The sequence below is a fragment of the Seriola aureovittata genome, chromosome 16 (genome assembly GCF_021018895.1).
Source record: "Seriola aureovittata isolate HTS-2021-v1 ecotype China chromosome 16, ASM2101889v1, whole genome shotgun sequence".
Taxonomy (NCBI): Eukaryota; Metazoa; Chordata; class Actinopteri; order Carangiformes; family Carangidae; genus Seriola; species Seriola aureovittata.
Window position 1 is genome coordinate 8,593,267 of NC_079379.1, and position 13,678 is coordinate 8,606,944.

General features: G+C 43.0%; 1 protein-coding gene across 3 annotated transcripts in view; it reads left to right on the forward strand.

The window, feature by feature from the left end:
• The first annotated feature begins 874 nt into the window (after positions 1-874).
• The window catches only part of LOC130183408 (ephrin type-A receptor 7), a 150,569-nt gene continuing 137,765 nt past the window's right edge, over positions 875-13,678 (forward strand). For all 3 annotated transcript variants that reach the window (XM_056398780.1, XM_056398781.1, XM_056398782.1), the window contains exon 1: positions 875-1,084. In XM_056398780.1, coding sequence (XP_056254755.1) covers positions 1,006-1,084 — 79 coding nt within the window. In that variant the 5' untranslated portion in view covers positions 875-1,005. The remainder of the gene's footprint in view (positions 1,085-13,678) is intronic.

Genomic DNA, 13,678 nt, shown 5'->3' on the forward strand with positions numbered 1-13,678 from the left:
GTCAAGAATGATAAAGCTTTTCATTGAGTGTTTTTATGTTTTTTTTTTTTTTTTGTATCATCGTCTTTTGTATTGTCTTGTATATATGTGTTTTCCTATTAAGTTGTGCGTATTCATAAATGTAACTATAGCTTCCCAGGTCAGATCCTTGAGGGCTACCACTGTCACTATCTCTTTTTTTTTTGTCTTTAAATAATATCACTGTGGGGTGTCAAAGAGAGTGATTGAATTCCATGGACTGTGACTTTAAAGTCTAAAATTTAAAAATTTTCACCACATAGGTTAAATATAATATAACATATTTGGAGAATATACTTAGAAAATAGGTATTTTCTGTGTTTGTTTACTAATGAGAATCGAAATGAGTGGCTAGACTTTTCTAGCATTTTTTTTCTGTATTGAAAGAGTTTTGATTTAGTTTCCAGTTAAGTTCCAACATAAAGTTAAAATAATAATATTAAAATGAGGGTCTTCTGCACTCTTCTTTAGGACCCCCAATGAATCCTCGACCTCAGAACCAAAATACTGTGATACCAACCCTAAACAAGTACAGGGCTTTGGATATAATCCTCCCCAAACTCTTTAACAGCCTATGACACCACATCCACAAACCCAGGTCCTACTTAATGCCACCCCACCCACCTACCCACCTCTCGCTATAAAACGACAGTCTGTAAAAAAAAAAAAAAAAAAACTGCTGCAGGGTTGTCTCCGTTAACTATAGTGGAAACACCTGGCGCGGAGATTTCAGGTTGCAGCTCCTTGATAGGTCGACCCTCCCGTACCCTCGTCTCCACATCCAACTTCATTGCGCTCGCCCGGTGTCAATCTCGTCGACAAAACCCTCCCCCGAGATATCAAATAGGCCGCGTGGCTCCGTGGCTCTTGCACTACTTGTCCAGACGGCATCAGCTCCATTCAAACACCGAGTGCGTCTCTGCTGCGGTGCGTTGCGCGCAGGCTGGAGAGAGATGACAAGAGCCCCGCGGAACTGGCCAGACAAACATGGATCTCCGTAAAACGCTGATATCGGTGCTTTGGATATTATTGCTGAACCAAGTGGAAGACTGTCACGCTGAAGAAGGTATGTGGAAACATGTGTTGTATGGCTCGGTTGTTCCAAAAACTGGTCGCCGCAGCAGGCAGCGTTGATCGACAGACAGATGTCCGCGGCGGAGAGAGTTTGGCATTCGCGCTTGTCCTGTGATGGGAAGCAGGTGCATGTTAACAGTAACGAGAGGACATTCATTTTAGACAGAATGGTTTTTTTTGTTTTTGTTTTTTAATATATGTCGTAAAACAGAAAATGTTTTTGCCTGATGGTGTAGAGGCGCGTTTCTAAAAGCTCTTTTTTTGGCAGATTTTTACGCATTTGAGCTCCGTGAACTCCAAGCATCTATTCCCGAATAACCAGATCATCACAACAAATGTGTTCAACTGAGACTGTCAGAATTAAAGTCACGCAGTTGCTATTGAATCAAAAATATATAAACAAGAGACTTTAGTACAAATTAAAACCCCGTACAGTTGATTAGTATTCACAGCATCCCCTCCATCATTATGAACTTAAAGGCTGAAGTAAACAAGTTGTTTAAAAAAAAAAAAAAATAGTAACCAAAAACCGAGCCACATTTCTAACATCTCTGGTGCCACATACAGAGAGCCCCGGTCTGCTTGAGTACCGGGTTTGTGATTTACTCAGAGAGGTAAACTCAGTTTGTCTCACAGCTGTTCTAATAAGACAGAAATCCCCGCTCTGTTGTCACAGTGATTTGAATTGTGGGGTGGTGGTGATGATGGTTTTGTCGTGGCATCTCCGTGCAACTGGTTTCTTTGTCTTTTCACACTCTTAACAGCCACTGATGCTGTGGCACGGGCGACTGATGCTTTAGTGCTTTTGCCACTGCATGCAACTCTCGTTTTTCAGCTCCATTCCTCTATAACAAGTTTTTTTTTTTTTTTTTTGTCCTTTGAACAGTGGAGAAGAGATTGTGCAGGTTTCTCTCCTAGTCCTTCCATCAGCATTAAATCAAGAATCCACGCTGGAATTAATGGGAACAGTGTATGATTCACAGAGTGTTTTACCAAGATTTAATGCTGATGTGGGATTGGGATTTGGATTGCTGACTTGTTTAATTGCCCTTGTGCATCTGCACTGAAGTGTGTGAGGGAGCGGGGGAACGTGCTGCTGTGGTCCAACAGTTTACCAGCAACCTGGCTGTTTGCCACAGATAAATACTTGCTTGCACTCACAAGTTAGCAGAGATACTGTAAACCTGTGAAACTTATGAGTTTAAACTAACACACAGTGCTGATTGGATGTGTGTGTGTGTGTGTGTGTGTGTGACCGGTTGGCTCAGGTGAAGGCAGGGAAGTGATCCTAATCAGGTCTGAGACTGTGAAGTGGAAAAGAACATAATGGCTTCAGACCCACAGGCGCTTTCTAAAGAGGGGCTTTATTATCCAGGCATAGCTGAGTGCTTTTTGGATACACACACACACACACGCATGTACACTCAAACACACACGTCATCAGACGCACACACTTCATCAGACGCACACACACATATAGACATCACAGCCATACATTAATGCATTCCTGAGACACACACACACACGACTCAGGGTCAAATGCACACACTCACTTGACACGTACATGTTGCCTTCGCATGCAGTCTTTCTCATGAAACATACACTCAGGCGCACATACTCGTGGTGTGATATAGGGGCCCTTCTGTGCACGCACACGCAGACACACTTGCACTTTCTTTTGCGTTTGCACACGCACACACATGCACACACTTCCTCTGGAGCATTGAATGCAACACATGCGGACTCATTGCCAGATTGATTTGGTTCCCTGGAATGCTGGGTAGCCGTATTTGGATGCTAGCTTTTGTTTAATTGATGTTGCGATTAATTGCTGTGAAAGCAATGTGCTCCTGAAGGCTGCTATTGGCAGCAATTCTTCCCGCTGTTCGTAAGGATTTGGAAGATAAGAAAACACTGGAGAGAATTTTTCCCCTTTTTTTAAAAAAATTTTTTTTTATACTTCTCTGCCATTATGTCCATATTTAATGAGGCAATTTACCTACCTGTGTGTGTGCGTGTGTGTGTGTGTGTGTGTGTGTGTGCTCTCTTAGAGGGAGAAACAGCTTTTTTTTCATCAGAGAAGTGTGTGTGTGTGTATTTAGGCATTAGTCTCTCCTGTATTTGGGATTTTGAGAGGATCTATTAAAGCCTCTGTTATATTGTATTACAATATTTATGTGGCTCTTTGATCACCATTCATGAAATTTCTCTTTTCCAGTCCAGCCTTGTGCCTGTGCCTAATCCCTTATTAGCTCTTATTCACAGTTTTACATGTCCCTCTGTGTTTGGTCCCATGTTCTATTCCTCCTCATGTGCCAACAGCATTTTCCTGTCTCGCTCACATTGTGAGCTCTTCCTTCCTTTGTGCTCTACTCTTCTTTCTGCCTCCTGTCTTCCTGTTTTCCTTTGTTCTTCGCACTGTCCTCTCATATGTCATCCTCCTCTCCTCTCCTCTCCTTTTCTCCCTCTCCTCCTCTCCTGCACATGCCTCCTGCATCCTCAGCTGACTTAGCAAACGTTAATACGATCGGGTGGTGGGGGCTCCGTACAGGCAGAGCTGGGTGTCCACCATACCCCACACACACACACACACACACACACACACACACACACACACACACACACAGTCAATCTAGCCACTCCCCCTCCCTTCAGGCCGCTTTTCTCATTCCCCACGCCTCACCGCTAACACACCTTGGCATATCATCGGGATCTCATTTACTTCCCCTCTCTTCTCTCTCCCTCCCTCCCTCCCTCCTTCTGCATCCATCCATTCTGCAGCAAGCAAAGAGAGGGCACAAGCCAGGTACAGAACAATAGAGGCAGAGGGAGAGAGGAGCGGAGTGATTGAGAGCGAGAGAGACTCAGAAACTGCAGCGTAACCTGTGGGATCATCCTGTTTGTGCGGCCGGAGCTTTGCTTGATGCCTCGTCGAGTCAGAACGGCCGGGGCTGACTTCACTGCACTATGTTCTTGGCAGACATGCAGACCATTGTTTACCTGCAGCCTCATTACACCGGTGTGCCGCTCGAACCTCTCTTGTCATGTGTGATTTAAGATTCACAGCTCACATTTTTCCAACGCGATGGTTTGTGATGCTGAGGATAAAGTTCCAGTATTTATTACTGTCAGAAATACACAATGTGACTGGTCTTCTATGTTTACCACTCAGCCCTCTCATGATAACGGACAGTTTGAAGCTGTAGTTGTAGTTGCAGGAAATCTTTGATGCAGTAGAGAGAAAAGTAAAGATATTTGGCAATGTATTGGATCTAACGTTCAACCCGGACTGCAGCTTTCATTCTGTGTCAGCATACCCATTGATCGTGTGTGTGTGTGTGTGTGTGTGTGTGTGTGTGTGTGTGTGAGACAGTTCAGCATATGACAGATCACAGAATTTAACAGGAAATCTGTTGATCATTGAGTTTACATGCAAGTGCATCTCTAACATTTGCCTTATATTTGATCTTCAGAGATGGAAGTAATGTTTTTTTTTCCCCCATGATCAAGATCTTTCCAAAAACATAACTTAAATCAGATCACACAATTACACTTTTCCATCACCACAGTCCTTCTCTAACCTTAACAAAGTTGTTTTACTAACCTATCCAAACCATAACTTTTTAATAATGCTGAAAAAACTTTGATATTGAACGTTCAATATCGCAAATGCTATTTAAATGTAATCTGAGGTTTTGTGGGATCATCCATTATAACTATTCTGCCTGGTGAGTGAGTTGCTGTAATTTGATGGATCCTCAAATCACTTTTTTGTCTTTTGAAGGAAAGCAGGTGTGATCTGTAGATTAGAAGCTATTAAAGGTTCAACATACAGAATCAGGTTTACTGGTCACTTCACTGAGATGCCATTAATTGGAAAAAACCTGCTGTATCCAGAAGGAAACTTTGCTGTATCTGTTTACTGTTGACTTCCACACAAGTCAGTTGAAGTGACTGTTTGATATTATACTCCAGTCATGATATGTGATTACTGAATCTTATAATTAGTGCTTAGAAGCGATCTGATTGACTAATATTGGGTTTACCAGCAATTGCCAGACTAGCAGAGGAGCAGCGCTCCACCCTCCCAGGCATCAATTTGGGACTAATTGTCTGTGATTTATGCAGGCTTCTTTCTGCTCTGCTGCCACTGCCTCTGGCGGCCCTGATTGCTCTGGTCCGTCTTTGGATGGCAAGGGGCAATCCTTGGAACCCGTGCGCGCTGGATCAGATGACTGTGACCTCTGTGAATATGAAAGGTCAGAGTGATTTGTGAGGATGGCAGGCGGTGCCGCGTCACTCTCCTGTGAGGGGAAGAAAGAGGGGGAGTCATCTTAAAAAAAAAAAAAAAATGTTTTACAAGCAGGAAAAAAAAAAAAGGAGAAGAGGTGTGTCGGGTTCAGGGGTGAAGAAAAATAAGAACGCTGAGCAAGGAACAGTGGATGAGGGAGTGAAGGAAAGAAAATTGGAGGGGAGTAAAAGCAAGTGGGGAGGGAATTGTAAGCTTCCACCGTGGCTTTGTTCCACGGCTCTTGTACAGTATGTTACATGTAATGAAACAGACCAAGGGTTCCTATAACAAGTCAATGCAGCAGCTCACCCCGATCCTTATTTACCTCCCACCCGACTGGAACATATTGACAGAGACTGATAGACTGATGAATTGTGTGTGTAAGCGAGAGTATGCGTGTCTATTGGATCCCAATGGGGGGGTCACCTGATTTTCCTTTGTTCAGGGAAAGGACGCTATTACAGTATCGGGGGTTATTCTGCTGGATCGGCAAGAACAAACCATCGGAAAAAGTCTGTGTGTGCGTGTCTGTGTGTCTGTGAGAACCCACTGTGTTTGCTCACATCCATTTCCTGTGGAAGAAAAATTTGGCGCTTTTGCTTTATTTTTTTATTTGTGAAAATTGTTTAGGTGATTTGAGTGCAGTTTAACCAATTAGTTTTTTTTGTTTGTGGCGAATTATAATAAAGTCAGATGAAAATAAAGTTATTAATTTATGCAACACACAGTTAAATTGTTGAAGCAGACAGAGTAAATCAGCTCAAGAAAAGAAGACGAATACGAGCTCACAATGAGAATGTAGGCTCAAATCGGCAGTGAAAGTGGGAGAAGAGAAACTAAAGAAGCTGAACAGCGCTCAAACGATTAGCCGATGAATCAACAAGTTGATCAACACACACAAAATAATAAATTTCGTTCAAATAATTTAATGTTAAATATTCACAGGATCTGGCTCATGAAATGATTTGCTGGATGTAAAATGAATCTTGGTTGATAATGAAATGAAGTGTTAGTTCCAGCACTAAAGTACAGTATAAAACATTTTCCTTCACGAGGCATGAGGACAAGTGTATAGCAGAAAATAATGTAATCATAGTAATGTATGTGAATAGTGGAGGATAGAAGTGTTAAAGCTCACACTGAAGCATAAAGCAGAGCTATTTTGGCAAATGCATGTGTGCTTTCATGTCAGAGCTTTATGTAAACATCTTCAGGGCCTGTTCTCTAAAGGTTCTTCAAAGGTTATATGCAAAAAAAAAAAAAAAAAAAGTCTAATAAATACAACGAGAAAATGTTTTTAATCAAGAATGTCTCCCACCACCCACACCGCCAGCATCTTGGAGTTGAGACTTATTTCTGCCTGATATTTTTTAATACTCATTAATCATCTTTGCTGCTTTTGTTGGGATACTAATGGATTAGAGGATTTGTTTTTTGTTTTTTTTTTCCCTTTTTTGGCAGAATTTTAAGTCCTGAGGTGTCTAAAGTTGATAAATGTCACTGGTGTGTCTTTGTACGGAGCCGTAGCTGTGCTCCTGGCAGAAGTCTCTGCTCAGGGTGTGTTGCATTGAGAGTAAACACTAACTGCATTAATGCGAGGCTTGATGTGGGTGGGCATGTTGGGAATTGAACTGACAACTCGGCAGGGCTCAGTCAGTCTACCACCCTCGCACTCCCCGGCATTTCATTTAATTTCCTTGTTTTGCAGTGGTGAAAACAAAATCACCCACTCATTTAGGCTTTGCTATGAGTAACAGATTTATTGAGACGAGCGGGACCTCGGGCTTTTAAGGCTTTGTTCGTCTTATCCGTGGCCCGACTCGCAGAAGCTGCTGGCCAAAAAAAAAAAAAAAAAAAAAAGGAAGTCTGTTAAAATATGCCTAAAAACGCCAGAATCTTTATCCCTGTGTTGGAAAATCTGGATCTCCAGGTCGCACTTGATCCGACCAGTTTTTCAAATTTCTTTGTTCACTTGACCCTGAATCAGTTACTGCAAATTTCAAGTACTGTCCAACCTCATATGTGATTGTTTGCCTACTCTGTCGCATCAAGCAGCTTTAAGGCTCCTGTGAGGAAAATGGAAAGGAAGTGTAACCTGTGCATGTGTGTCTGTCGAGGCAGTGTTTTACCAGAGGTTAAATGTGTTGCCCTCCCTTTCTGATGTTGGCTTAGAGACCATCAGACTCAATTGTGCCTAGTTTAGGCAGTCGCATCAAAGTTATGGAGGTGGCTAAGGTCCCGGGATGTGCAAGAAGATAGACACAGACACACACACACACACACACACACACACACACACACACACACACACACACACACACACACACTCACACACACATTTTTCTTTGGAGGATAACAGTCTTTGTGGAAAGTCATTGCTAAGACAAAATGTTGAATCTAAAACTCTGTAGCGGTAACACCACACATGATCTGTTTATATGTAATGCTGCAGGTGAGCAGTTGGATTTAGTGACAAAATTTGGATATAAAATATACATTTGACAATCACAGTTTGGTTGAAATGTTATGTATGTGAATAGAAATTAATAGTTTACTGGACTGATGGCACTCACAATATATACCCATTTCACCGTGTGTACATGAATCTTAGAGCAGTGCTGTTTTAGGCGCGAGGTCATGCTACATGCTTTGAGCCCTTGGATTGGCTGCAGCTGAGGCAGTGTTGTCCAGTAGCCCTGATTCAGTTACGTAACAGTTATGTGAGCTGACAAGAGTAGATTCTGATCTTGTTAAAACACGAGGCGCTGTCCTCTCCATGTGTTCGGGTCCCAAACTGGAAATACACAGAACATGTTTTATAGAAACCACATTTCTACTACTCATGCTCGTACGCATGGATTCATGCACATGCTCACAGTCTTGCTCTCTCACATCTAACAAACACAGACACACGTGTGGCATACTTGGAGAGCCCTCATACCTCCGCAGCTGAACTCCACCCCTCCCTCTGCCATTAGTCTCCCCTCTTCATCTGTGCTCTGCTGTGTCAGTGTCCGCCTCACTGGCTCTGGCTGAGGCCGGCCAGCCTGTGAACGCTGCCTCTTAATGTGCTTTTCATGTCCTCCTGTCCGCCTCTGCCATGTCTGACCTGATGATGACATGTTAGGAAGACTTGCAGTGTGTGTGTGTGTGTTGGCGAAGAGGAGAAAAAGACTGCACTTAACATTAAACATGTTTTTATATGTACATAATTTTGCGCTTTCCTCCTTTTCTTCATCGCATACGATTTAAATGCTACATCATGTTTCCTCAGTCACTATCTACCATCTCCGGCCCCGTCTCAAATAGATACAGCAGGGATTGATAATGAAAGATTAATTCTTTTCAATGCATTCTAATTTTTGCACTCTCCCAAGTTGCGTTATATAACATTTGCAATGAACGGCGCTTAACACGTACTCAGACACACATAAAAATGTTTCTTTAATGGCAGAAGTACATGTATGACAACTTTGGCAGTCACAACAACTTTGGTAAGCCGACTTGGGCTGCAGAAGGTCGAGCTGCAGACCTTGTTCACATACTTTTTTCCAAAACGACAAAAAAAGGGACAGGTCTGGATACAGGCTGTTCTGTGCTGCATTTAGGGGCTGGCATGAAACCTGTGGACATCTGAAAGTCAAGTGCTGTCTGCAGAGCTGGGGTCCATTTCAGTAAAGCTGTTTCCAGGCATTGCCTACTGCACGTGCAGATCTCAAATGGTGGCGGCCAACATTTCACAAATAATTATGGCTTGCAAATTGGAGATAAACTTCCAAGTTCTACAAAGCTTGTGTGTGCTCGTGCACAGGCTGCAAGTGTGGTGTTTGTTTTGATCGGTGAAATGTATTAAAGAGGAAATTATGTCATGTTGCAAAACACAGCCTGGAAATTTGGTTTGCACACAGGTATTAAACACACAGGTCCCACACTGAGGACATTGAATATCAGTATTCTGTAGTCAGACATAAAATCAATATAATGTATATTTATGAAGATATTAGAAATTGATATGCCTATTTGAAATATAAAAGAAACGGCTGCAGATCAAGCCAAAGAAACACTATCAAAAAGACCAATGACAAATTGGCAAATTGGTCCCGCATTGCATTAAAACGTCAGACAACCCTGCCAGGTAAATTACTAGTAGTCAAAAATTGATGTTTTTTGAGTAATTTTTCTTCCTCCATTTAAAAAGGCCACCGTTCTGGAGCTGTCCATCACATTTTTGGACTCCCACAGTACCTGAATGCACCGCAGCACAACAAGTGTCAGTTTTTTCGACAAAGAGCAGCCTGCAGTGGACTTTTCAAACCTAATGGGATAAGGCTGGTCACAGCAGGCGATGGCCTTCAGAAGGGCCACACACTGAGAGGAAACTGAGTGGACCCAGACACAGGTTATTTTAATAAATGAAGGGGATATCTAATTAAAACAAGACCTTTCTTCTCTTTTCGGTTAAATGCAGCAGTTTGTCACATATATAGATTTGTAGTTATGGCTGAATGAGGTCTACACACAGAATCAACAAGAAGAAAAATGACTCCCACATTCACATGAGGTGAACAGACGCACACAGTTTTCCGGCGAGTGCTTGCTGCCCAGCAGTTTTGTTTCATCCTTGTCTTTGCTTGCGATCCCTCCTTCTGTCTCTGCTCTGTGGTGGTAATGACCGTCATGTTGGAAATGTGTCCGGCTGGGCCTCGTAAACCATTACCCCCGTGCCCAGGAAACCCCATTAATCTTTCTGAGAGGCGTTTGACCTTTCAAACTCATTAACCACAGCCGGTGTGCAGACAGACGTGAACGCATACACAAACCGCAGATGCACTCGCACACAAACAAACGGGCTGCGTGTGCACACACACACACACACACACACACACACACACACACACACACAGGGGTAAACTTGGCTCGTCCACACAAACGCACACACACACATGCTCAGGTGAAGTGTGAATGCACCGATGTGTGTCCAACTGCCAATATCGCCTTTACCAACTTGCCATCTCAGCCACTCTCCCTCTCTCTTTATCTCTGTTGTCTCTCCTCTCCTGTCCTCTTCATCCCCCTCGCTTCCTCACCGTGTGGGTTTGGTCAGTGACCTGGAAAATTGCCCGACCTTTTAATACGCAGCTTCCTTGGTAATGAATAAATACATAAATCGTGCGGCTCTGGCTCAGTCACTTTTATGACACCCCCACCCCCCCCGCCGTACACCTCATCGCACCCCCGTCATCTGCACCCTCTCCGCACAGACACAGACGAGGAAAGCGGGGTGTCTTTGAAGTGATAGCCCCCCGCGGAGAAGACTATCCATAATGAAAGGGTGTTAGTGACTGGGCTGAGGGCGAGAGAGTGTGAGTGTGAGCAGCGTAGATGTGGGTGAGTGGGCGAGGCAGGTTAACATGCCAGCATGGGACTTGCTCTTCTCAGTTTATCAGAAGGCCTGGGCGGGGGTGAGAGAGCTTTGTAGGTGGCAGAGGATGTAATGTGGTGAGTGGCAAGGGAGGTTAACATAGCAGCATGGGACCTGATCTGCTCACTTTATCAGGAGTGCAGGGGGGAGTGGGAAAGGCTGTAATAGGCTAAGTAGTGGGGCGGGAGCGGATGAACCATATTCTGCTCGGTTTACTGTTGGTCCGAGTGAGGGAGGGACGGAGGAAATTAAGCATAGAGAGGATTTGTGGGACAGTTGCTGGCATGGAATTTTGGCACAAACCTGACCTAACAAAAATTCAGGAGTCCTAACCCAGCCAAAAGCTCAAAACCAGTATTTTAATGTCAAACCATTTCTATTAGGTCAGGTTGCAGACCTCTGAAGAAGCACAAACATGTCTAGGAGACAGAAAAATAAATGTGTGGGATGAGATGGAGAGCAGAGGCAGAAACTGGGAATATTTGAATAATTGAAAAGCAGGGCAAAGTGTGCATAAACTGCATATTTTGGAGAAATATTAAAGGTCCCCTGTGTGTCCTTTTCTTGTAAACAAACAGAAGTTATGTTTACATTCAGCGTTCTTCACCAAAACATACAGTGTATAACGAAATGAGTTTGAGTGCATCTTTGTCCTCATGAAACATTTGGAAATATGCGTTGCTCATTAAAACGTTGCTCCGCAGCGCTACTAATGGTCAAAAACTCCACAGGGTAGCTTGATTGTGCTGATGTTTGTGGCATCTCTTCAGTGAAACCATAGCCATGGTCCTATTGTAACTGTCATACAGTCAGCTTGTTATTTAAAGCTGCAATTTTGACCAACAGAAGGCAAAACGAACTCAGAGAAGCAAGCCAGAGTAAAATATACCCGTCTCTTTAGCACGCTGTTCATCTTTCTTTATCAGCACCATCTTCACTTCAGCTCTTTTGATTTAATGATAACAATATTGCTAAAAGAAACTGCATTGGCTAATGTGAGCAACTTGTTTTTGTCTTGCCTATATGTGCGTGCTGTACATGCTGCCGTATACTGTACACTGCTCCTGTTTCCTTTGTGTGTTTGCACTCTTGGCTACTTGTTATGCATGTTATTATACAGACTATAAGTACATTTCTCGACGTGTGTGTGTGTGTGTGTGCACGTTTCTTTGTGTGCCTGGTCGTGATTGCAATCAGAGTGTCATCAGTGCAGGATGGTTGGGTGGAGTGCGCTCCTGTTGTTTCTCAGCTTCCTCTAAGCTATAAATGTTGCCTTCCTGTTTGCAAGTCAATTAGCCTGCCAGCCAATCAGTGTGCCAGCCAGCCAATCAGTTAGTCAGTTAACCAGCTGGCTGGACAACCAGCCATTTAGTCAGGTAATCTGGCAACCACTAAGACAGCCAGCCAGGAAGCCAGCAAAGCAGCCAGCAGTCAATCAAAAAAACTCTTCAACTGAAAATCAAGTTAGCCAGATGCCTGTTACCATTTTATCTTGTGGTCTGTCGGACAGAAAGCCAAGCAGAGAGCGTGGCATTTGATTAATCAGTCTTTGCGAACGCAGCCAGCGATTGTCTATCAACAGAACAGTGTGAAGCACCAAAGGCATGTCTTCCTGTGCTCTGTGTACAATAGATTAACACAGTCAGATGTCATTGAACTCATATCTTTGTCACTCTGAACCTACATAATACACAATCATGCCTAAAGCGTCAATCATTCCCACTGGTATATCAAAAGAGAAAAACATTGTTCCTCAGGCAGTTCCTCAGTAAAGCAAGTGAATCTTGCTTGTGTTGCACAACAGGTGCCAGAACCAGACCTGCAGTAAGATGTGCAGAGGCTTTATTTGCTAAGAAAATATGCAAATCAAGTTTTCGCACCAACAGCCATCAAAAGAGAACTGCACAAGCAAAACCAAAAAAGGAAAAAAAAAAAAAAAAAAAAAACTTCACCAACTGTTGCGAGTAACACATTTTGTGCCTCAGCTGGAAGATTAATCCACATTCTGGCACCCCAGCACCCTAAAGCACCCTTTGTAACTGGGGCATTCTCTGATCTGATTTGAGATTCGAGGATGGAAAACTCTCTCTCCTGCACACATGACTTATTGGCCATGAGGCTCATGTCTTGCTGAACAGACTGCAGCCATTCTGCCAAAGAGACCAGGCAGCAAATTGTACTATGCAACGCACCTTGCCAGATCATCGGCTAAGGCTGAACGATATGCAAAAAGAAAACAGAAAAAAATCATTATTTTGACTGATATTGTGATCAGTCAATAAATAAAAAAAAAATAATATTTTAGTTGCAACGGTAATTATTGCATTTCATTTTCTCTCTACCAAACAAGCATGTCTGGAGAGTATGGTTTGTAGGCCAGGGCATCTCTGTACCAGATTGGTTCACTGCTTCATTCATAATGGCAGCTCCTGCGATTTGAATATTGCTCTTGACCATTTTGCGAATCTGATGATATCCAACAGATTTTCAGTCAGGTCCTTCATCAATTTTGTCTTTAAGGTCCGTGTAGTGTTCACCAGCTCCTGACAAAATGATCTGAGCCAGCTTAACTTTTCTTTGCTACTTAGTTTGGCTCTCTGCCTGGCTGGTAGGTTTACTGTTGGCTTATCTGAGCTTGTTTAATACAAACTACTGCTACTATTTCACAGATGGTGGTGCTAAGTTAGAACCATGAGATTTAACCTTATACATATCAGTCAGCCAGAGAACCAAAACAATTATCTAAAGGAGGTTGAAAGTCTAATCTATCAGACGGATTCTTTCTCTCGCTTCCTTCTCGTCCTGCTTAGTCTTTCAATCTTTTTCTCTGTATTTCTTTTGACTAGACCATGAGGCAGTCACATTAATGTGAA